General features: G+C 42.2%; 1 protein-coding gene across 1 annotated transcript in view; it reads left to right on the top strand.

Annotated features, from left to right (window-relative positions):
• Positions 1-22,521, top strand: part of EIF2B3 (eukaryotic translation initiation factor 2B subunit gamma) — a 139,312-nt gene that overhangs the window by 53,951 nt on the left and 62,840 nt on the right. The window contains exon 5 of the mRNA XM_017960993.3: positions 2,242-2,353. Coding sequence (XP_017816482.1) covers positions 2,242-2,353 — 112 coding nt within the window. The remainder of the gene's footprint in view (positions 1-2,241; positions 2,354-22,521) is intronic.

Raw genomic sequence — 22,521 nt, 5'->3', positions numbered from 1 at the left:
TGTTCTGGCTCCAGAACTTCTGTTCTTAATCATTCTGCTATTTTGTCACTATGTGAAAATGTTTCTGTAAGGTATAGATACTGTACAGTTTAGTAGCACATATTATTAAGTATGTAACACTGTACTAGATGTTATGGGAGATATAAAAGAATCAGAAGCCTGCCTTTGAAAAGTTTATAATCTAGTTGGGGAAGAGAAGTATGACATAGAAAATAGCAATAATATAGCAGCCTGTAAGATCACTGTCTACCAAGAACCATTCACACATAATAAAATATACACTTTTTTAAATGCCTTATACATAGCATAGAATCTACTGCCTGTAGTTAATGTTGATTGAATGTGAATGACTTTAAATAATATTATTCCCATTTTCACAGTAAGAAGACCTGGGTTATTATTTGCAGAGAGAAAATTCTTTAAAAAAAAAAAAATGAAGTGCCCTAAATAAATAAAGTAACATTACTTACTTATTTATTTATTTATTTACTGAGATGGACTCTCGCTCTGTTGCCCAGGCTGGAGTGCAGTGGCGTGATCTCAGCTCAGTGCAGCCTCTGCCTCCTGGGTTCAAGTGAGTCTCCTGCCTCAGTCTCCCAAGTAGCTGGGATTACAGGCGCCCGCCACCACACTCAGCAGCTGATTTTTTTATTTTCAGTAGAGACGGGTTTCACCATGTTGGCCAGGCTGGGCTGGAACTCCTGACCTCAGGTGATCCACCTGCCTTGGCCTCCCAAAGTGCTGGGATTACAGGCGTGAGCCACCATGCCCGGCCTATTTATTTATTTTTGAGAGAAGGTCTTGGTCTGTCATCCAAGCTGGAGTGTACTACAGCAGTCATGGCTCACTGCAGCCTTAGCCTCCCAGGCTAAAGGGATCCCCCTGTCTCAGCTTCCTCACTATAGGTACGTGCCACCATGCCCAGCTAATTTTTTAATTATTTGTAGAGATGAGGTCTTGCAGTGTTGCCCAGGCTGATCTCGAATTCCTGGGCTTAAATGATGCTTCTGCCTCAGCCTCCTGGTTCATGCCTGTAAGTGCTGGAATTACAGGCATGAACCACTGCCCAGCATCTCTCTTTCTTTGTAATATATATTCTATATATATATATAAGGCATACATAATATAATATATATAATTATCTTCTGAGCTATCTGAGAATAAGTTGCAGATATGATTTTCCTTTGTCTTTAAATATGTCGATATGTATTTCCTCCATCTCCTCCAAAAATGATAGTCTCTAAAAACAGGAAATTACGTTGGTACCATACTTCAATATACAGACTTTATTTAAACTTCACCAATTAACTTGATAATATCCTTTAGAGCAGTACAAAACAAATTTGATCACCCATGTTTTAAATACCATGACATGTGCTATAGGACACTCATTGGTATAGTTTGCATGTTCCCCCAAATCTCATATTGAAATGTAATCCCCAGTTTTGGAGATAGGGCCTCGGGGGAGGTGTTTGGGTCATGGGTGCGGATCTCTCATGGCTTGGTGCTGTTCTTGTGATAGTGAGTGAGTTCTCGTTTAAAGGTATGTGGCATCTTGCCCCCAGCTCTCTCTTATTCCCCTCTCTTGCCATGTGACTATTCTGCTCTCACTTTACCTTCTACCATGAGTAAAAAGTTCCCTGAGGCTTCCGCAGAAACCTCCTGTATGCTTCCTGTATACCCTGCAGAACCATGAGACAATTATAAATTATAAGTATTTCTTTGTAAATTACCTAGTCACAGATTCTTTATGGTAACGCAGAATGGCCTAACACACTTATTATGGCTCCTCTCTCATCTCAATCCTGTGGGGTTTTTTTTGTTTGTTTTTGTTTTTTTTGAGATGGAATCTCACTCTGTCACCCACGCTGGAGTGTACTACAGTGGCACGATCTCAGCTCACTGCAACCTCCACCTCCCAGGTTCAAGTAATTCTGCCTCAGCCTCCCAAGCAGCTGGGACTACAGGGCATACTACCACACTCGGCTAATTTTTGTATTTTTAGTAGAGACAGTGTTTCACCATGTTGCCCAGGCTGGTCTCAAACTCCTGACCCCAGGTGATCCACCCACCTCGGCCTCCCAAAGTATTGGGATTACAGGCGTGAGCCACTGCACCCATCCTTCAATCCTGTGTTGGTTCCAAGACCACTGAGCAGATACTGTGTTCCCTGGCTTATTCATGCAGGCAGGGCAAATGGCTTTATTTGACTTTTTTTTTTTTTTCTTTTGTATGATTCAGTGGAGCAGCGTGACTTCATTGGAGTGGACAGCACAGGAAAGAGGCTGCTCTTCATGGCTAATGAAGCAGACTTGGATGAAGAGCTGGTCATTAAGGGATCCATCCTACAGAAGTAAGCCCTAGGGTGTTTTCTTCTGGCAATTATCCTTGTCTTAAAACAAAATAAAACCACCCAGTGGGTGGGAAAGGGAATGAAAACTAGACTATACTGTGTGAAATTGACAAAAGTATGTGAATATTTTTCCCATGAGACAAGATGAAGGCTTTTCTTCACTGCATAAGCCTGTTTCTCTGTCTTTTCTTGCCAAGGTAGAGCCAAATCCTGCATAAGAGTCAGGCAAAGCAGCTGTGAGAAGAACAAGACTGTCTTTCTGACAATGTTATAAAACCCCCTTTAAAAAAAAAAAGCGGTGAAAAAAACACAACATAAAATGTACCATTCTAACCTTTGGCTTTTTGTTTGTTTTTGTTTTGTTTTGTTTTGTTTTTTTGGTTTGTTTTGGTTTGTTTTTTGTTTTTGTTTTTCGTTGTTTGAGATGGAGTCTCACTCTGTCACCCAGGCTAGAGTGCAGTGGTATAATCTTGGCTCACTGCGACCTCTGCTTCCTGGGTTCAAGTGATTCTCCTGCCTCAGCCTCCTGAGTAGCTGGGATTACAGGTATGCACCACCATGCCCAGCTATTTTTTTGTATTTTTAGTAGAGATGGAGTTTCGCCATGTTGGCCAGGCTGGTCGCGAACTCCTGACCTCAAGTGATCTACCTACCTTGGCCTCCCAAAGTGCTGAGATTACAGGCATGAGCCACCATGCCCGGCCCATTCTAAGTGGACTTTTTTTTTTAGATGGAGTCTTGCTCTATTGCCCAGGCTGGAATGCAATGGTGCAATCTGGGCTCACTGCAACCTCTGCCTCCCAGATTCAAGCGATTCTCCTGCCTCAGCCTCCCAAGCAGCTGGGACTACAGGCACCCACCACCACACCCAGCTAATTTTTGTATTTTTAGTAGATACGGGGTTTCATCATATTGACCGGGCTGGTCTTGAACTCCTGACCCGTAGTCCACCCGCCTCAGTCTCCCAAAGTGCTGGGATTACAGGCATGAGCCACCACACCCGGCCCTAACTGGCTATTTTTAAGTGAACAGTTCAGTAGTGTTAAATGTGTTCAAATTGTGGTGAAACAGATCTCGAGAACTTTCATCTTGCAAATCTGAAATTCTATACCCATCAAACAACAACTCCTCATTTTTTTCCTCCCCACAAGTCCTTGCTACCTATGATTCTACTTTAAATGTCTCATGTAAGTGAAATCATACAATATTTGTCTTTTTGTGACTGTCTTTTTATTTTACTTATTTACCTATTTTACTTAGCATAATGTCCATGTTGTCCATGTTGTAGCATATAACTGGATTTCCTTTTTTTTAAGACTGAATAATATTCCATTGTATGTATGTACCACATTTTGTCATCCATTTATCTTCTGACAGACATTTGAGTTGCTGCCACCTCTTGACTGTTGTGAATAGTGCTGCAGTGAACGTGGGTGTACAGACATCTCTTCAAGACCTTGCTTTCAGTTCTTTTGGATATATATTTAGAAGTGAGATTACTGGATCATATGATAGAGAACTATGATGTTTAATTTTTTGAGGAAGCTACATACTGTTTCCATGGCATTTTCACTGTTTTATAATCCCACCAAGTGGGATTAAGATCCCCAGTTTCTCCACACCAGTACTTACATGGTAACTGATATCAGATACAGAAGGAAAAGAGACAATTCATTTGTGTTATATCAAAACAAATAAAACATCCAGGCAGAGCCGTGACTCAAGCATGAATAAGATCAAAAGAATCAGAATGTCAGCTGTACAAATATGCTACAGAAAACACAATGAAAGCAAGAAAAATATCCTGTAAAAGACAAAGAAGCTATCCTGAAAAGAATATAGCTCATGAAATAAAAGAAATTTTCTTAAAACTATGCAACTGCATAACCATAAAACTACTTATTAAAACATGAATTTAATAAATAAAAGTTCAGCAATGAGATGATAAAAAAGAGGATATTATAGAACTAAAAAAAAAGAGGATTGGCCGGTTGCAATGGCTCATGCCTATAATCCCAGCACTTTGGGAGGCAGAGGCGGGTGGATCACAAGGTCAGGAGATGGAGACCATCCTGGCTAACACAGTGAAACCCCGTCTCTACTAAAAATACAAAAATTAGCCGGGCGTGGTGGCATGTGCCTGTAGTCCCAGGTACTTGGGAGGCTGAGGCAGGAGAATCACTTGAACTGGGGAGGCAGAGGTTGCAGTGAGCCAATCTCGTGCCATTGCACTCCAGCCTGGGTGACAGAGTGAGACTCGGTCTCAAAAAAAAAACAAAACCAGATTTAAATAATTACAGAGTTAATACATTTTAAAATAGCAAAAGAATGGAATAAACACCACTGAAAATCAAATTGTTGGAAAAAAGGAATGGTTTCAGATATGAGTGATCTAGGTAAAAAAGAAAATCGTTTAAGAAATTGGAATCTCTGGCCGGGCGCGGTGGCTCAAGCCTGTAATCCCAGCACTTTGGGAGGCCGAGACGGGCGGATCACGAGGTCAGGAGATCGAGACCATCCTGGCTAACACGGTGAAACCCTGTCTCTACTAAAAAATACAAAAAACTAGCCGGGCGCGGTGGTGGGCGCCTGTAGTCCCAACTACTCGGGAGGCTGAGGCAGGAGAATGGCGTGAACCCGGGAGGCGGAGCTTGCAGTGAGCTGAGATCCAGCCACAGCACTCCAGCCTGGGCGGCAGAGCGAGACTCCGTCTCAAAAAAAAAAAAAAAAAAAAAAAAAAAAGAAATTGGAATCTCTGAGGTTGGAGGATCGCTTGAGTCTAACAGGTTGAGGCTGCAGTGAGCCATGGTTGTACTACTGTACTCCAGGCTGGGTGACAGAGCAAGACCCTGTCTCAAAAAATGAAAGAAAGGGAGGGAGAAAGAGAAGAAGGGAGGGAGGGAGGAAAGGAGGGAATGAAAGAAAAGAAAGAAATTAGAATCTCATAGAAATGAAATACAAAGGTGATTAAATGTAATTAATGAAGTAATGCCTCTGAATTAGAACATGGATTTCTAGAAAGAAAGAAATGAAGGGGGAAGAAAACATCAGTGAAATTATTTTTTAATTTTTCTTAGGATAAAAGGAGCTGGATTTCTAGACTGAAAGGAAACTGAGTTCCCAGTAAAATGGAGAAAAGAAACATACCAAGTTTATCATTGTGAAATTTTATAACTGCTAACAAAGAGACCTTACAAGCTCCCGGAGAGGAGAGAGGATATCATATACAAAGGAATTAAAATAGCTTTGAACTTCCTAACAGCAACACTGGCAACTATAAACAATGCCTTTAACATTCTTATTTCTATCTAATCAAACTATCGATCAAATATGAGAGTAGAATGAGAACTTTTTTTTTTTAATTTATTATTATTATACTGTAAGTTGTAGGGTACATGTGCATAACGTGCAGGTTTGTTACATATGTATACTTGTGCCTTGTTGGTGTGCTGCACCCATCAACTCGTCATGAGAACTTTTTAGACATTTGCTTTCCATGCATCTGTTTTCAGAAAGCTACTAGACAAGGATGCACACTTTTACTGCTGTTACCCAACATAGAACTGGAAGTCCTAGCTAAAGCAGTCAAACAAGAGAAGGAAATAAAGGGCATCTAAATTGGAAAGGAAGAAGTCAAATTATCTGTGTTTGCAGATGATATAATTTTATATTTGGAAAAACCTAAAGACTCCATGAAAAACTATTAGAACTGATAAATACAGTAAAGTTCCAGGATACAAAATCAACATATGAAAATCAGTAGTATTTCTATGTGCTAACAGCAAAGAATCTGAAAAAGAATTAGCCGGGCATGGTGGCATGTGCCTGTAGTCCCAGCTACTTGGGAGGCTGACACATGAGTAGTGCTTGAAGCTGGGAGGCGGAGCTTGCAGTGAGCCAAGATGGTGCCGCTGCACTCCAGCCTGGGCAACAGAGCAAGACTCAGTCTCAAAAAAAAAAAAGAATCTGAAAAAGAAATCAAGAAAATTCTATTATAATAGCTACAAATAAAATAAAATACCTGGGGATTAACTTAACCAAAGAAGCAAAAGATGTCTACAATGAACATTATAAAATATTGATGCAATAATTTGAAGAGGACACAAAAAATGGGAAGATATTCCATGTTCATGGATTGAAAAAAATCAGTATTATTACAATGTAGTTGTTACAATTACTCCTCAAAGCAATCTACAGATTTTTTTTTTTTTTCTTGAGAGAGCATCTTGCTCTATATCCCAGGTTAGAGTGCAGTGGCATGATCTCAGCTCACTGCACCTTCCACCTCCCAGGCTCAAACGATTCTCCTGCCTCAGCTGCCCAAGTCGCTGGGATTACAGGCGCCCACCACCACGCCCAGCTAATTTTTGTATTTTTAGTGGAGACGGGGTTTCACCATGTTGCCCAGGCTGGTCTCGAACTCTTGACCTCACGTGACCCACCCACCTCAGCCTCCCAAAGTGCTGAGATTACAGGCATGAGCCACCACGCCTGGCTGCAATCTACAGATTTTATGCAATCCCTATCAAAATACCAATAACATGCTTCACAGAAATAGAAAAAGCAATCCTAAAATTTATATGAAATTGGCTGGGCATGGTGGCTCATGCCTGTAATCCCAGCACTTTGGGAGGCCAAGGCAGGTGAATCATTTGAGGTCAGGAGTTCGAGACCAGCCTGGCCAATGTGGTGAAACCCCATCTCTACTAAAAATACAAAAATTAGCTGAGCGTGGTGGTGGGCACCTGTGATCCCAGCTACTTGGGAGACTGAGGTGGGAGAATCACATGAGACGGAGGTTGCAGTGAGCTGAGACTGTGCCATTGCACTCCAGCCTGGGCAACAGAGCAAGACTCCATCTCAAAAAAAAAAAAAAAAAAATTACATGGAATTACAGAAGACCCAGAATAGCCAAAGCTATCCTAAGCAAAAAGAACAAAACTACAGGAATCATATTACCTGACTTCAAATTATACTACAGAGCTTTGGTAACCAAAACAGCATGGTACTGGCATAAAAACAGACGTATAGGTCAGTGGAACAGAATAAAGAACCAGAGATAAATCCATACACCTTCAGTGAACTCATTTTTGACAAAGGTGCCAAGAATATACGTTGGGGAAAGGACAATCTCTTCAATAAATGGTGCTAGGAAAACTGGATATCCATATGCAAAAGAATGAAACTAGACCCCTGTCTCTTTCCATATACAAAAATCAAATCAAAATGGTTAAAGACCTAAATCTAAGACCTCAAACTTTGAAGCTACTACAAGAAACCATTGAGGAAAGTCTCCAGGACATTAGTCTGAGCAAAGATTTCTAGAGTAATACCCCACAAGCATAGGCAGCCAAAGCAAAAATGGACAAATGGGATCATATCAAGTTAAAAAGCTTTTGCATAGCAAAGGAAACAATCAATAAAGTGAAGAGACAACCCACAGAATGAGAGAAAATATTTGCAAACTACCCATCTGACAAGGCATTAATAACCAAAATATAGAAGGAACTCAAACAACTCTATAGGAAAAAACCTAATCTGGGCTTTTAAATGGGCAAAAGATCTGAATAGACATTTCTCAAAAGAAGTCATACAAATAAATGCCAAGCAGATATATGAAAAGGTGCTCAACATCATTGATCATCAGAGAAATGCAAATAAAAACAATGAGATGTCATCTCACCTTAGTTAAAATGCCTTTTATCCCAAAGTGAGGCAGTAGCAAATCCTGGCAAGGTTGTGGAGAAAGGGGAACTCTCATATGCTGTTGATGGGAATGTAAATTAGTACAGCCACTATGAGTAACAGTTTGAAGGCGCCTCAAAAAATGAAAAATGGAGCTACCATACAATCCAGCAATCCCACTCCTAGGTATATACCCACAAGAAAGGAAATCAGTATATTGAAGAGATATTTGCGTTCCCATGTTTATTGCAGCACTATTCACAATAGCCAAGATCTGGAAGCAACCTAAGTGTCCATCAACAGATGAATGGATAAAGAAAACGTGGTACAAATACACTATTGAGTACTATTCAGACATAAAAAAGAATGAGATCCTGTCATTTGCTACAACATGGATGGAACTGGAGGTCATTATGTTAAGTGAAATAAACCAGGCACGGAAAGACAAACTACATGTTTTCACTTACTTGCTTGTGTGAGCTAAAAATCAATGCAACTCATGGAGATAGAGAGTAGAAGGTTGGCTACCAGAGGCTGGAAAGGGTAGAGAGTGTGGGGGCGTGGGGGGAGGGGGGAATGGTTAATGGGTACAAAAAATTAGTTAGAAAGAATGAATAAAACCTAATATTTGCTGGTGCAACAGGGTAACTATAATCAAAAACAATTTAATTGTACATTTTAAAATAACTACGAGAGTATAATGGGATTGTTTGTCACTCAAGGGATAAATGCTTGAGGTAATGGATACCTCTGTTTACCCCGATGTGATTATTACATATTGTATGCCTGTATCAAAATATCTCATGTAACCCATCAGTATATGTATCTAGCATGTATCCACAAAAATTAAAAATTAAATCAAAAAAGGAAAGCTGCTAGAGTTTATGTAACACCAAAACCTTAGCATAAACTAAGAAAGAGGAAGACACAGGATATAAGAAAAAGGGCATTCATGCTTGAACCTGGGAGGCAGAGGTTGCAGTGAGCCTAGATCGCATCATTGCACTCCAGCCTGAGCGACAGAGGGAGACTCTGCTCAAAAAAAAAGAGAGAGAGAGAGAGAAGAAAGAAAGAGAAGAAAGAGAGGGAGGGATAGAGGGAGGGAAGGAAGGAAGGAGAGGGGAGGGGAGGGGGGGAGGGAGGGAGGGAGGAAGGAAGGAAGGAAGAAAGGAAAAAAGGAAAAAAAGGAGGGACAAAGGACATTCAGGCTGGGTGTGAAGGAAGGGAGGGAGGGAGGGAGGGAAGGAAGGAAAGGAAGGGAAGGAAAGGAAGGAAAAAGGACATTCAGGCCGGGTGTGGTGGTTCATGCCTGTAATCCCAGCACTTTGGGAGGCCAAGGTGGGCAGATCACGAGGTCAGGAGATCAAGACCATCCTGGCCAACATGGAGAAACCCCATCTCTTCTAAAAATACAAAAAAAAAAAAAATTTGCCGGGCATGGTGGTGCATGCCTGTAATCCCAGCTACTCAGGAGGCTGAGGCAGGAGAATCACTTGAATCTGGGAGGCGGAGATTGCAGTGAGCCAAGATTGCACCACTGCCCTCCAGCCTGGCGACAGAGTGAGCCTCCGTCTCAAAAAAAAAAAAAAAGACATTCAATTAAGATAAAATGAATCCCCACGATGATGATGAAGGGAGATTCCAGGCTAACACATGTACACCCAGTGTAAATGGCAACCAGACCAGACTGGAATAGGTCAGAAAACTTGGGAATGATTTATTCAAGATGATCATATTTCTTCTGATGAAAATGACACAATGTGATGTGTTTCAACATTTTGAGATGATTTGGAGCACTTAGTAGTTAGTTTGGAGTTGTATTGGTAAGCACCTAGAAAATCAAGAAAGCGATTATTCACACCAAGGCAAACTACAAAAATGTGCAGGTGAAAAAATTCTTAGCGACTGCATGGTTCAGCTGTAACTAGTTGTTTTTTTTTTTTTTCTTTTTTTTTGAGACAGAGTCTCACTCTGTTGCCCAGGCTGGAGTGCAGTGGCTGATCTCAGCTCACTGCAGCCTCTGCCTCCTGGGTTCAAGTGATTCTCCTGCCTCAGCCTCCCAAGTAGTTGGGATTACAGGATGCACCACCACGCCTGGCTAATTTTTTTTGTATTTTTAACAGAGATGGAGTTTCACCATGTTGGCCAGGCTGGTTTCGAACTCCTGACCTCAAGTGATCCACCCACCTCAGCCTCCCAAAATGCTAAGATTACAGGCCTAAGCCACCAAGCCTGGCCTGTAACTAATATTTAAATATGCATGCTAATGCAATCACTGATACAGTCTAACCCAAATTATGATTTAATTACTTTGGAATGATGAGAGGAGGTTAGTATGTTGGACACATGAGGGAAGAGTGAAATCGTCCTCTTCTATAGTTAGTAGCTAATACATGGAGCTGAAGTCATAATAATTTAAGCATCGATTATTGAGCTGACCAAAATAATATAACAATTATTGGGAAGGTAAAAGGCATAAGGAAGTATGGGTGTATATGATGGGAGCAGGGTTGATGATGAAAATAAGTTAAGTCCTGTTTTCCACAATGGAAAATCAGATTATTCCTGAAATGGAAAACCCAAGAAATACCAGTATAAGAATGCTATTGGCAGCACTTTGGGAGGCAGAGGCAGGCGGATCACCTGAGGTCAGGAGTTTGAGACCAGCCTGTCTAACTTGGTGAAACCCCGTTTCTACTAAAAATACAGAAAATTGGCCAAGTTTGGTGGCGCATACCTATAGTCTCAGCTACTCGGGAGGCTGAGGCAGGAGAATTGCTTGAACCTGGGAGGCAGAGGTTACAGTGAACCAAGCTGGCGCCATTGCACTCCCGCTTGGGCAGCAAGAGTGAAATTCTGTCTTTAAAAAAAAAAAAAAAAAGCAACTATGCTATTGCTGGGCACAGAGGCTCACTCCTATAATCCCAGCACTTTGGGAGGCCAAGATGGCCAGATCACTTGAGGTCAGGAGTTCGAGACCAGCCTGGTCAACATGGTGAAATCCTCTCTACTCAAATTAGAAAAATTATTTGAGTGTGGTGACAAATACCTGTAATCCCAGTTACTCGGGAGGCTGAGGCAGGAGAATCGCTTGAACTTGGGAGGCGGAGGTTACAGTGGAGCCAAGATTGTGCCACTGCACTGCACTCCAACCTGGACTTGGAAGACAGAGCAAGACTCCATCTCAAAAAAAAAAGAAAAAAAAAAAAGTGTTATTGGTGGAAAAATAAATACTAAGTGGATCTGCTAAAAGAGTTAAAAATGGGCATATCTGGGGAACATAAAATGGGCAGGAAAGGGAATAGATGGTCAGTTTTTTCCTTAAAAGCTTGAGAAACGACTTGCCGTTTTATGTGCATATGTAACTTCAATTTTAATTTTTAAAAATAAGAACAAGGTATAATACATTAAAAATTTCTGAATCAAGTAAAATCTACAGTTTTTTTTTGTTGTTTGTTTGTTTGTTTGTTTTTGAGATGGAGTTTTTGCTGTTGTTGCCCAGGCTGGAGTATAATGGCGCGATCTTGGCTCACCGCAACCTCCGCCTCCCGGGTTCAAGCAATTCTCTACCTGAGCCACCCGAGTAGCTGGGATTACAGGCATGTGCCACTATGCCTGGCTAATTTTGTATTTTTGGTAGAGATGGGATTTCACCATGTTGGTCAGGCTGGTCTCAAACTGCTGACCTCAAGTGATCAGCCCACCTCAGCCTCCCAAAGTGCTGGGATTACAGGCGTGAGCCATCATGCCTGGCAAATCTGCAGATTTTAAGAGTATAGTGTGTTCTAAGATAATTTGGCCAGATATATCCTTATGTACTTATTAAGCTTTGGGGATAAAGAAAGAATTCTTCAAGTATCCAGAGGCAAAAAGCAAATCATTTACATGGAGGAAAAAATTAGGCTTACCTCTGAGTTATTCCCAACATTTAATACAAGAGGAACAATATCCTGTCCACAGACTTTTCAGGGAAAGAAAGTGGAACTCAAGAATATTATAAACTGAGTATGCAGATTGATAGATAACCAGAAAAAAAAGAATATTATAAACAATGAAGATTTTATTCAAATATGAAAGCAGTAGGAAGACATTCTCAGGCATGAAAAGACTTGTGACATATGAGCCCTGAGCTCTTTTTTTTTTTTTTTTTTTAGACAGAATCTTGCTCTTCTTCAAGACTGGAGTACAGTGGCGTGATCTCAGCTCACTGCAGCCTCTGCCTCCTGGGCTCAATCAATCCTCCTACCTCAGCCTCCTGAGTAGCCACCACTAAAAGAGCCAGGTGTGCACCACCACACTTGGCTAACTTTTGTTTGCTTTTTGTTGAGATAAAGTCTCATATTGCCCAGGCTAGTCTCAAACCCCTGGGCTCAAGTGATGCTCCCACCTTGGCCTCCCAAAGTGTTGGGATTACAGGAGGGAGCCACCATGCCAGGCCTGAGCCCTTCTTGAAAATAAAACTTCAACCAGCCTGTAATCCTAGCACTTTTAGAGGCCAAGGTAGGCGGATCACTTGAGCCCTGGAGTTCAAGATAAGCCTGGCAATATGGTGAGATCTCATCTCTATGAAACAAACAAACAAACAAACAAAAATTGCCAAGTGCAGTGGCATATCCCTGTAGTCCCAGCTACTCCGGAGGCCAAGGTGAGAGGATTGCTTGAGCACAGGAGGCAGAGGCTGCAGTGAGCCAAGATCACGCCACTGCACTCTAGCCTAGGCGACAGAGAGAGACCCTGTCTCAAAATTAAAATAAAATAAAATGCCAAGAATTGAGTCAAAATAAAGAATATGGTAATAGAGAAACCATGGTCGTTAACATTTAGCCCATTTATATGTAGAACTGACACACAACAACTATAGGAATTATGGTTGCAGAATGTAATTTAAATATCTTGAACCTGGACAACATAAAAATATAACTGCCATTGCCGGGCATGGTGGCTCACGCCTGTAATCCCAGCACTTTGGGAGGCTGAGGCGGGTGGATCTTGAGGTCAGGAGATCGAGATCATCCTGGCTAACACAGTGAAACCCCGTCTCTACTAAAAATACAAAAAATTAGCCAGGCGTGGTGGCGGACACCTGTAATCCCAGCTACTCGATTTAGAGGCAGGAGAATAAGTGTGAACCGAGGCCGGGCTTGCAGTGAGCCAGATCGCCACTGCACTCAGCCTGGAGTAACAGCAATTCCGTTCAAAAAAAAAAAAAAAAAAAAAAAAGATATATATATATATATATATATATAAACAAACTGCCAAAATCAAGAGATAAAAGTGTGGGAAGAAAAAACATTGCTGCGGTGGCGGTGGCTCAGAAACCTGTAATCCCAGCACTTTGGGAGGCGAGCGGGTGAGATCAGTCAGGAGATCGAGACCATCTCCCACTGGCTAGCCGGTGAAACCCGATCTCTACTAAATACAAAAAAACTAGCCGGGCGGGGTGGTGGCCTGTCGTCCCAGCTACTCAGGAGGCTGAGGGCGGAAGATGTGAACCGGAGGCCCGAGCTTGCAGTGAGCTGAGATCCGGCCACTGCACTCTAGCCTGGGCTACAGGCGAGACTCGTCTCAAAAAAAAAAGAAAAGAAAAAAAAGAAAAACATTGCTGAATGTTAACAACATCATCTTTCATAGTAGGAAGTTAGAAAAAATTAACAAACCTAAAAAAATACCATAGGGCCGGGCGCGGTGGCTCAAGCCTGTAATCCCAGCACTTTGGGAGGCCGAGACGGGTGGATCACGAGGTCAGGAGATCGAGACCATCCTGGCTAACACAGTGAAACCCCGTCTCTACTAAAAAATACAAAAAATAGCCGGGCGAAGTGGCGGGCGCCTGTGGTCCGAGCTACTTGGGAGGCTGAGGCAGGAGAATGGCGCAAACCCGGGAGGCGGAGCTTGCAGTGAGCTGAGATCCGGCCACTGCACTTCAGCCTGGGCGACAGCGTGAGACTCCGTCTCAAAAAAAAAAAAAAAAATACCATAATAATTCCAGCCTCTTAATCTTTTGTTCTTAATCTGTTTTTAGGCACGAGATCTTCTAAGAAATAGTATCTTTAATGGTGAAGATATATTAAGTTTACTTTTTCCTTCATTTTTACTTTTTCTTTTGTTAAATACCACTAAAATTGAATACTTTTTTTTTTTTGAGATGGAGTCTCGCTCTGCCGCCCAGGCTGGAGTGCAGTGGCGCGATCTCGGCTCACTGCAAGCTCCGCCTCCCGGGTTCACGCCATTCTCCTGCTTCAGCCTCCGAGTAGCTGGGACTACAGGCGCGCACCACCACGCCCGGCTAATTTTTCGTATTTTTAGTAGAGACGGGGTTTCACCGTGTTAGCCAGGATGGTCTCGATCTCCTGATCCGCCCGCCTCGGCCTCCCAAAGTGCTGGAATTACAGGCGTGAGCCACAGCATGGTGATGCTTTTATATTAAAATAAAATAAATTTTTTTTTTTTTTTTGAGGCGGAGTCACCGGCTCTGTCGCCCAGGCTGGAGTGCAGTGGCGGATCTCAGCTCACTGCAAGCTCCGCCTCCCGGGTTCAGCCATTCTCCGGCCTCAGCCTCCCGAGTAGCTGGGACTACAGGCGCCCGCCACCTCGCCTGGCTAGTTTTTGCTCTTAATAGAGGCGGGGTTCACCGTGTTAGCCAGGATGGTCTCGATCTCCTGACCTCGTGATCCGCCCGTCTCGGCCTCCCAAAGTGCTGGGATTACAGGCTTGAGCCACCGCGCCCGGCCTAAAATAAAATAAAATTTTTAAAATAGCATTTTGTTTTTTATAACAGTACATCTATCTATTTGTATATGTACATAAAGAAGTGTCTATAATGATTATTACTCCTGGGTAATGAGAATTAAAGCCAGGCACAATGGCTCACTCCTGTAATCCCAGCACTTTGGGAGACCTAAGCTGGAGAATCACTTTTGCCCAGGATTTCAAGACCAGCCTGGGCAACATAGCAGGACCTCATCTCTACAAATTATTTTTTTTAATTCACTGAGCACGGTGGCACGTGCCTCTAATCCCAGCTGCTGAGGTGGCTGAGGCAGGAGGATTGCTTGAGCCTGAGAGGTCAAGGCTGCAGTGAATTTTCATCATTCTTGAGAGAAAGTACCTGGGAGGTCGAGGCTGCAGTGCGTTGTGATCATGCTATTACATTCCAGCCTGGGCGACAGAGCGAGACCCTATCTCAAAAAATAAAAATTTTTTTTTTTTTTTTTTTTTTTTTGAGACACGGTCTCACTCTGTCGCCCAGACTGGAGTGCAGTGGTGCAATCTCTGCTCACCACAATCTCCGCCTCCCAGGCTCAAACGATTCTCCTGCCTCAGCCTCCCGAGTAGCTGGGATTACAGGCATGCGCCACTACCACCCAGCTAATTTTTGTATTTTTAGTAGAGACAGGATTTCACCATGTTGGCCAGGCTAGTCTTGAACTCCTGTCCTCAAATGATCCACCTGCCTCAGCCTCCCAAACTGCTGGGATTACAGGTATGAGGCACCGCACCTGGCCAAAAAATATATATAAAATTTTAAAATAAATAATGGGCCAGGCACATTAACTCACGCCTGTAATCCCAGCACTTTGGGAGGCCAAGGCGGGCGGATCACAAGGTCAGGAGATTGAGACCATCCTGACTAACACGGTGAAACCTCATCTCTACTAAAAATACAAAAAATTAGCCGGGCATGGTGGCGGGTGCCTGTAGTCCCAGCCACTTGGGAGGCTGAGGCAGGAGAATGGCATGAAGCTGGGAGGCGGAGCTGGCAGTGAGCCGAGATCGCACCACTGCACTCCAGCCTGGGTGACAGAGCGAGACTCCGTCTCAAAAAAATAAATGGAAGGAAGGGAGGGAGGGAGGGAGAATTTTTTAAACTCTTAGTAATTCTCTAAAGTCCTTGAATTCTGTAAGATAAGTACATCCTTTTTCATAAAATAAATGTGATGTTTCTTTTTTAAAAACAACATTTAGCTGAGATAGTAACAATTCTGGAATGTGGAAGTATTGATGATTATTATTTTTTTCTTTATACTTTTCTGTATTTTAAAAACTCCGGCTGGGCACGGTGGCTCACACCTATAATCCCAACACTTTGGGAGGCCGAGGTGGGTGGATCACCTGAGGTAAGGAGTGCGAGACCAGCCTGGCTAACATAGTGAAACCCATTTCTACTAAAAAGACAAAAAGTTACCCAGGCATGGTGGCTCACACCTATAGCTACTTGGGAGGCTGAAGCTGGAGAATCACTTGAACCCGGGAGGCGGAGGTTGCAGTGAGCCGAGATCGCGCCATTGCACTCCAGCTTGAGCAACAAAAGCGAAACTCTGTCTAAAAAAAAAAAAAGAAAAAATTCCTAATTTAAAAAGTTTTAAAAGCAAGTAAGGTTGAGTGTGGTGGCTCACACCTCTGATGTCCACTTTGGGAGACCGAGACAAGAGGATCACTTGAGGCCAGGAGTTTGAGACCAGCCTGGGCAACATCCTGTGACCCCCATCTCTACAAAAAGTTTTTGAAAAATTAGCTGGGCATGGTGACGCGTGCCTGTAGTCCCAGCTATTTGGGGGCAGAGACGGGAGGATCCCTTGCACTCAGGAATTTAAGGCTACAGTGAACTTTTTTCATGCCCCTCCACTCCAGCCTGGGTGACAGAGCGAGACCCTATCTGTACAAGAATTTTTTTTTTTTTCCCATTAAAACAGGCAATAGGGCCATTTAACTGGCAGGCTGTAGTTTGCTGACCCCACTCAGGTTCTTTTTTTTCTCCATAAAGAATATCTGTGATGGAGCCTTGTGAGCACAGCTTGTTTCTTACAGTGGTCAGGAAATAGCTGACTAGCTCTGGAATTCTGTGAAGAAAGAAGTAAGGGTTTTGTTTTGGATTTTTTTTTTCCTAAATCCATTTATCAAAATCAAAACGTAGGAAGCAGAGGGAGTTTTTTTGTATTTCAGAAAAGCTCGCCACAAGATGCAATTAAACAATAAATATCTCTTAATGTATTAAAAAATATGATCTTATTTGTAGCTATTGGGTTGGTGCAAAAGTAGTTGCAGTTTTTGCCATTTAAAAAAACGCAATTGCTTTTGCCCCAAAGTAATATTTCTAGAATTATAAACTGCCACAGCTGGAAGGTCATTTAGTTAGTCCAGTCTTCTATATTTCAGGCAGTGATTCTGAAAGCGAGGAAGAAGGGGTTTTGTTCAGTGTCATCTCCAGTTAGGGACAGAACTGGTCCTTATTCATGAGGACATTCTACTTTTCAGGCACACATCCTTCAAATCTGGTCAAACCACTGTTTTGGTATTTAAGGCAGAAGACTTTCTCCTTGAGGCAGGGGACTTTATCTCAAATAGCTCATCAGCCTTGGTGGAAGATAGAATTATGCATGTAAAAGGTTAACAAACAATAGCAAGGAATATCAGATACTGAACAGTTATGGCCAACAGACAGTATTCTAAGAATTCAAAGGAGGTATCTAATCCTAGGGGCTGAGGTGGTCAGGGAAACCGAATAGAATAATTCGGACTTGAAAGATTGATTTGGTCCAGATATGGAAAGGGACATGGGAAGCTAGCTGAATCCTATATACAGAGAATGCCATGAGCAAAGGTGGGGAAGGACAATTTGACCTGAATGGAAGGTTCATGTTGGGAAACTTGGCTGAGATGTTAGGTTGGTCTAAAAATAGAGGGCCTTGAATACCAGGGAATTATTAAAGACTTTTGAGGAAGGAAATGATTATTCAAATATAGGATTCTGAAAAAAAATAATCTGACAGAAGTGTGTAGGATAGATTTAAGGTATAAGACTTGAAAAGTATCACAGTGTTACATTGCTAAATTCAAGACTCTCAAGGAATTATGTCCTTTGGAATACAGAAAGGAAAACTAATTGTGATTAGCAATTATTATGTGAAATGAGGACCTGACTCACATGCATCCATCAAGCACTGATGTTTATGCTTTGTTCTGTATTAGAGATAGCAGCCTTAGACATTAAGTTCTTAAAAGCAAGAGTCATCTGTTTCTCTGGTTACAACTAAAGGGTTGGTGGAGGTTGTTTTCTGCTTTCTGTTTAACCTCCCTGGGAACTAGTTTATGGCTCCATACAATGGAGTGTTAGTAAATGCCTTAATTGTAATTATATTCGACAACAAGAGCAAGGCTTGGGCATGATGGCAGCAAAGAAGATGGACATAGTCAGAGGTGAGGTGATAATGAAAAGCAGGTGGATGTGTCTTTTTCCTTCATAGATGTCAAGCTCAGGGCCTTGACTAAGCACTGGAGTCACTGAGACCAGATAGATCTTCTGTCAGTTTCCTAAGAGTAGGTTGCATTTTTATTTGTTGGCAGATTGTTTTCCTTGTTATTTTAATTTGTAATCCACACCCCAGTGATTCAGGATCTTTGGTGTGTAGTTATAAAAGGGTTGCTGGCTGGATAAATACGCATAAAAATGTTCTCTCCTTCCTATGACCCTCTGGGGTGTTGTGCTCCTCCTGCCTCAGTGAGATGCTGGTTAAAAGCTAATTAGATTCAAATTTTCAAGCACTTTCTGATTATAAGAATACAGTACTTCCTGCTGTCTTTTATCTTTTTTAAAAAGCTGAATTTCTAAAGATGGAGGCTAGTTCCTAGTGGGCAAACACCAGTTATCATGGATAAGGCCTTCATGTGTATAGGAAAATCAGAAACTTCTTGTAAAGTTTTTTTAACTTTTGTAAATTGGGTTCAGTGTATACTGCTCAGGAGATGGGTGCGCCAAAATCTCACAAATTACCGCTGAATAACTTACTCACGTAACGAAATACCACCAAAACCTATGAAAATTTTTTTTAAAAATTTAAAAAAAGAGAGGAAAGGACAATGATAGAATGTCATTGTCAGTTTTCTCTCTTTCTGAGAGAGAGGCTGGGTGTGGTGGCTCACACCTGTAATCCCAGCACTTTAGGAGACTGAGGTGGGAGGATTGCTTGAACCCAGAAGTTTCAGACCCGCCTCGGCAACATAGCAAGACCCATTTCTCTCTTAAAAAAATAGAAAGAAAAAAAAGCATTACTGGGGGGCAGGGAGGGATAAAATGTTTGCTTGATTTCAAAGACACTTGTTAGAATATGGTCAGATGCAGAGGCAGCCCCCGCAGCAAGCTATTTAGTCATCAGTCAGTACTAGTAACTTTACTCCAAAGGGCCTCATTGGATTTAAACAAAGCACAACACCTTTCCTACATGTCTGATTGATGCCTTTCTGACTTGGAGAGGCATTACATGTAGTGGGAAACAATGTTACTGGTAGAAAGAGCTTGATATTGAAAATTCAAGTTCAGAGAATTTGCAATCTAGGCTGGAGAAAACCAGCTGTGTGACCTTGAGCAAATAACTTTATTTTTCTAAGCCTCAGTTTTTCCCGGCTGAAATTGGCTTAGTTGGTCTTTAAAGAAACCCCCCCCCCACCAGCTCTAAAATTCCTGCTTTATTTCTGACAGACATATGTTTTTAATAGTTCATTAAGTAAAAGATATTTGTGCCAAATATTTAATAAGAAAATCATGTAGCTTTTCCCCAATGTTACATTGTTTTCTTTTGAATAGTTGTCAAGTCTTTTTACTGGAAGAGTAATGAAAATATTAAAACAAGCTCCTAAAGGATATCTTTAAAATGGAATAAAATGTTCACAAGGTCATCTTGGAAGGTTTAGACATTTATATCTGGGGAGTCAAGGACTTCAGTCAAGACCTCAAAGATCATGGCCAGATATGTATTTCTGGGACTACAGATGGTGAGAAATGGTTTAAACCCTTGATTATTTTCCCAGTGGTGTGGAAGTCTTGAAATACTATTTATGTAAATTAGTACCTCCACTGCTACTAACCAGCCCTAATTCCCAAAATACATCTCTGATTTGCAGTTTGGGGTGGGGGCAAGTATAGGCGGGGAAAGGGGCTTGTGGAAATTAGGATCACAAACCTTTCCCAAGGTATCTTGTCCAGTGTATTGTTACTCTTCTGTACTTTTAATTTACTTCTATAAAATGATATGGCTATAAGAGAACCCACGTCAATATCTTTAAGTCTTTTCTTTGGAGCTGGCTGTATAGACTTCAGAGAACAATCTTCCAATCTCCTGCCTGGGTGGGTAAAAGCTGTGCTGCCAATTCGTGATCATTTCAGGGCTCCTGAGATACAAATCAAGTTGCTTCTTAGCTTTGCTTATAGATGGTTTAGGATTCAGCTTTCTTGGATATGCTGAATCTGTTACCACCACCATCCTTTGGTTTTCCAGCTTCCGAAATTTTGTCATCATCTCTTCTTGTGGTCTTTGTCCTTGTGGGTTTATGTCTTAAAAAAAAATTCTGTACTGACACTTCAATGAGTTTTCAGAAGGAGGATGAGTTAACACTTGTGTTTAATCTGCCATCTTTACTCAGAATCCTGTTTCCTTCATTTCAGCCTCAAATCTTTCTAGTCCCTTACTACTACCACTCCTACCCTCTCTTTTTTCTCTCCCTCTCTCTCTCTCTCTCTCTTCCTTCATTTCCTTCTTCATCCAGTCTAGGTCCTGTGCCTTCAGGCATTTCTCTCCAAGTCCAAAGTCTTTAGGAGAAATATTATGTACGGATATAAATTGGCAGCACTATAAATTCATGGCTCCTATCTTAGCTGAACCCTCAGAATCACTCTGCATTGTTCCATTTGTCCTGGGCCAGCTTTTCACTCCTCTCAGAAGCTGTTCTCTGCCATCACCACTCTCCTGTCAAAACACAGGCCTGCTGATTTCCCCAGCTACCCCATCCATGACTTTGCCTTTATTCAGACCCACCTTCGATTCCTTTCCTCCAGCATTGGAAGAAGTTTGGGGCCAGTCCCTTCAATTTATGCCTTTTACCCCCTTTCTTCTGCCACTCCTGGAACCTTTTCGCCATTAGATTTTTCAACACTCTCCAGAATTTTCAACTTTGCTTTCTGCTATCTCTTTACCCCAAACCTATAAATACATTGCTTATAGAATAAAGCACAAATTCCTAAAGCCCTCAGTTATCTAATCATGCTTACCCCTCCAGCCTTATATCTTTCTCTACCACAACCCCATTCTCAACATTCTATCAGTAGCTATGAAAAATTGCTTATAGTTCTCTTAACTTCTGCATTCCTTTTAATGCCTCTGTCCTTTTACTTTTCACCATTCCTGGTAATCCTTCAGCCAAAGTTACTCTTCTCTCCCTGGCTAAGTACCCATTTTTCTTTCAAGACTCAGCTCAAGTATCATTTTTCTGTGAAGATTTTTCTAATCTTTCCTGTTATAGGCAGAACTGTCCTTCTTCCTTTGTGCTCCCCTATATCCTGAGGAAAGTTCTGTGGTAACATCTATAACCCTGTATTGCTCTGGATTATAAGTTACATAAGGATAGTGGTTGTATTTTGTCTTTGTAGACCTAAGGTCTAATACATGGCCTGACATATAGTAGAATCCTAGTAAATTTGTTGAAAGAGGACATTAATGGAGCCAGAGTGTCATCTTGTGTTTGAATGTGCTCTGGCAACAGAGTCTTTGTGGGCAGAGATGAGACTTCTTAACCTTGTGTATTGGAGAAAGGGCTGGAACAGCATCATTTGCACCACATTCTTTGGATCAGAGCAGTCACAAGCCCAGCCCAGAGTCATGAGATAACAAAATAGACTCTACCTCATGATGGGAGGAGCTGCAAAGTCACTTTACAAAAGGATACGGGTACAGAGAGGGGAATAATTGTGGTCACCTTTTTTTTTTTCTTTTTTTTGATATGGAGTTTTGCTCTTGTTGCCCAGGCTGGAGTGCAGTGGCACGATCTCGGCTCACCGCAACCTCCGCCTACCAGGTTCAAGCAATTCTGCTGCCTCAACCACCTGAGTAGCTGTCATGCGCCACCATGCCCGGCTAATTTTGTATTTTTAGTAGAGACAGGGTTTCTCCATGTTGGTTAGACTGGTCTCGAACTCCCAACCTCAGGTGATTCGCCCACCTCAGCCTCCCAAAGTGCTGGGATTACAGGTGTGAGCCACCGCGCCCAGCTGTGACCATTTTTAAAACAATCTACTATAGTCCCAACTACCGAAGCATTTTTTGTTTATTTTTGAGACGGAGCTTCACTCTGCCGCCAGGCTGGAGTGCAATGGCGCAATCTTGGCTCACTGCCACCTCCAACTCCCTGATTCAAGCGATTCTCCTGCCTCAGCCTCCCAAGTAGCTGGGATTACAGGCATGCCCCACCACACCCAGCTAATTTTTGTATTTTTAGTAGAGATAGGGTTTCACCATGTTGGCCAGGGTGGTCTCCATCTCCTGGCCTCGTGATCCGCCCACCTTGGCCTCCCAAAGTGCTGGGATTACAGGCATGAGCCACCGCGCCCAGCTACTACCAAAGCATTTTATTAGGGAATGACACAATCAAATTTGCCTTCGAAAGATAACTCTGGATGCGATATGGAGAAGGGATTGGAGTTGGGTAAGAGAGGA

Source organism: Papio anubis, chromosome 1 (assembly GCF_008728515.1).
Source record: "Papio anubis isolate 15944 chromosome 1, Panubis1.0, whole genome shotgun sequence".
Lineage (NCBI taxonomy): Eukaryota > Metazoa > Chordata > Mammalia > Primates > Cercopithecidae > Papio > Papio anubis.
Note: the sequence above shows the minus strand (reverse complement) of the source record. Positions and strands in the feature narration are given on the sequence as shown.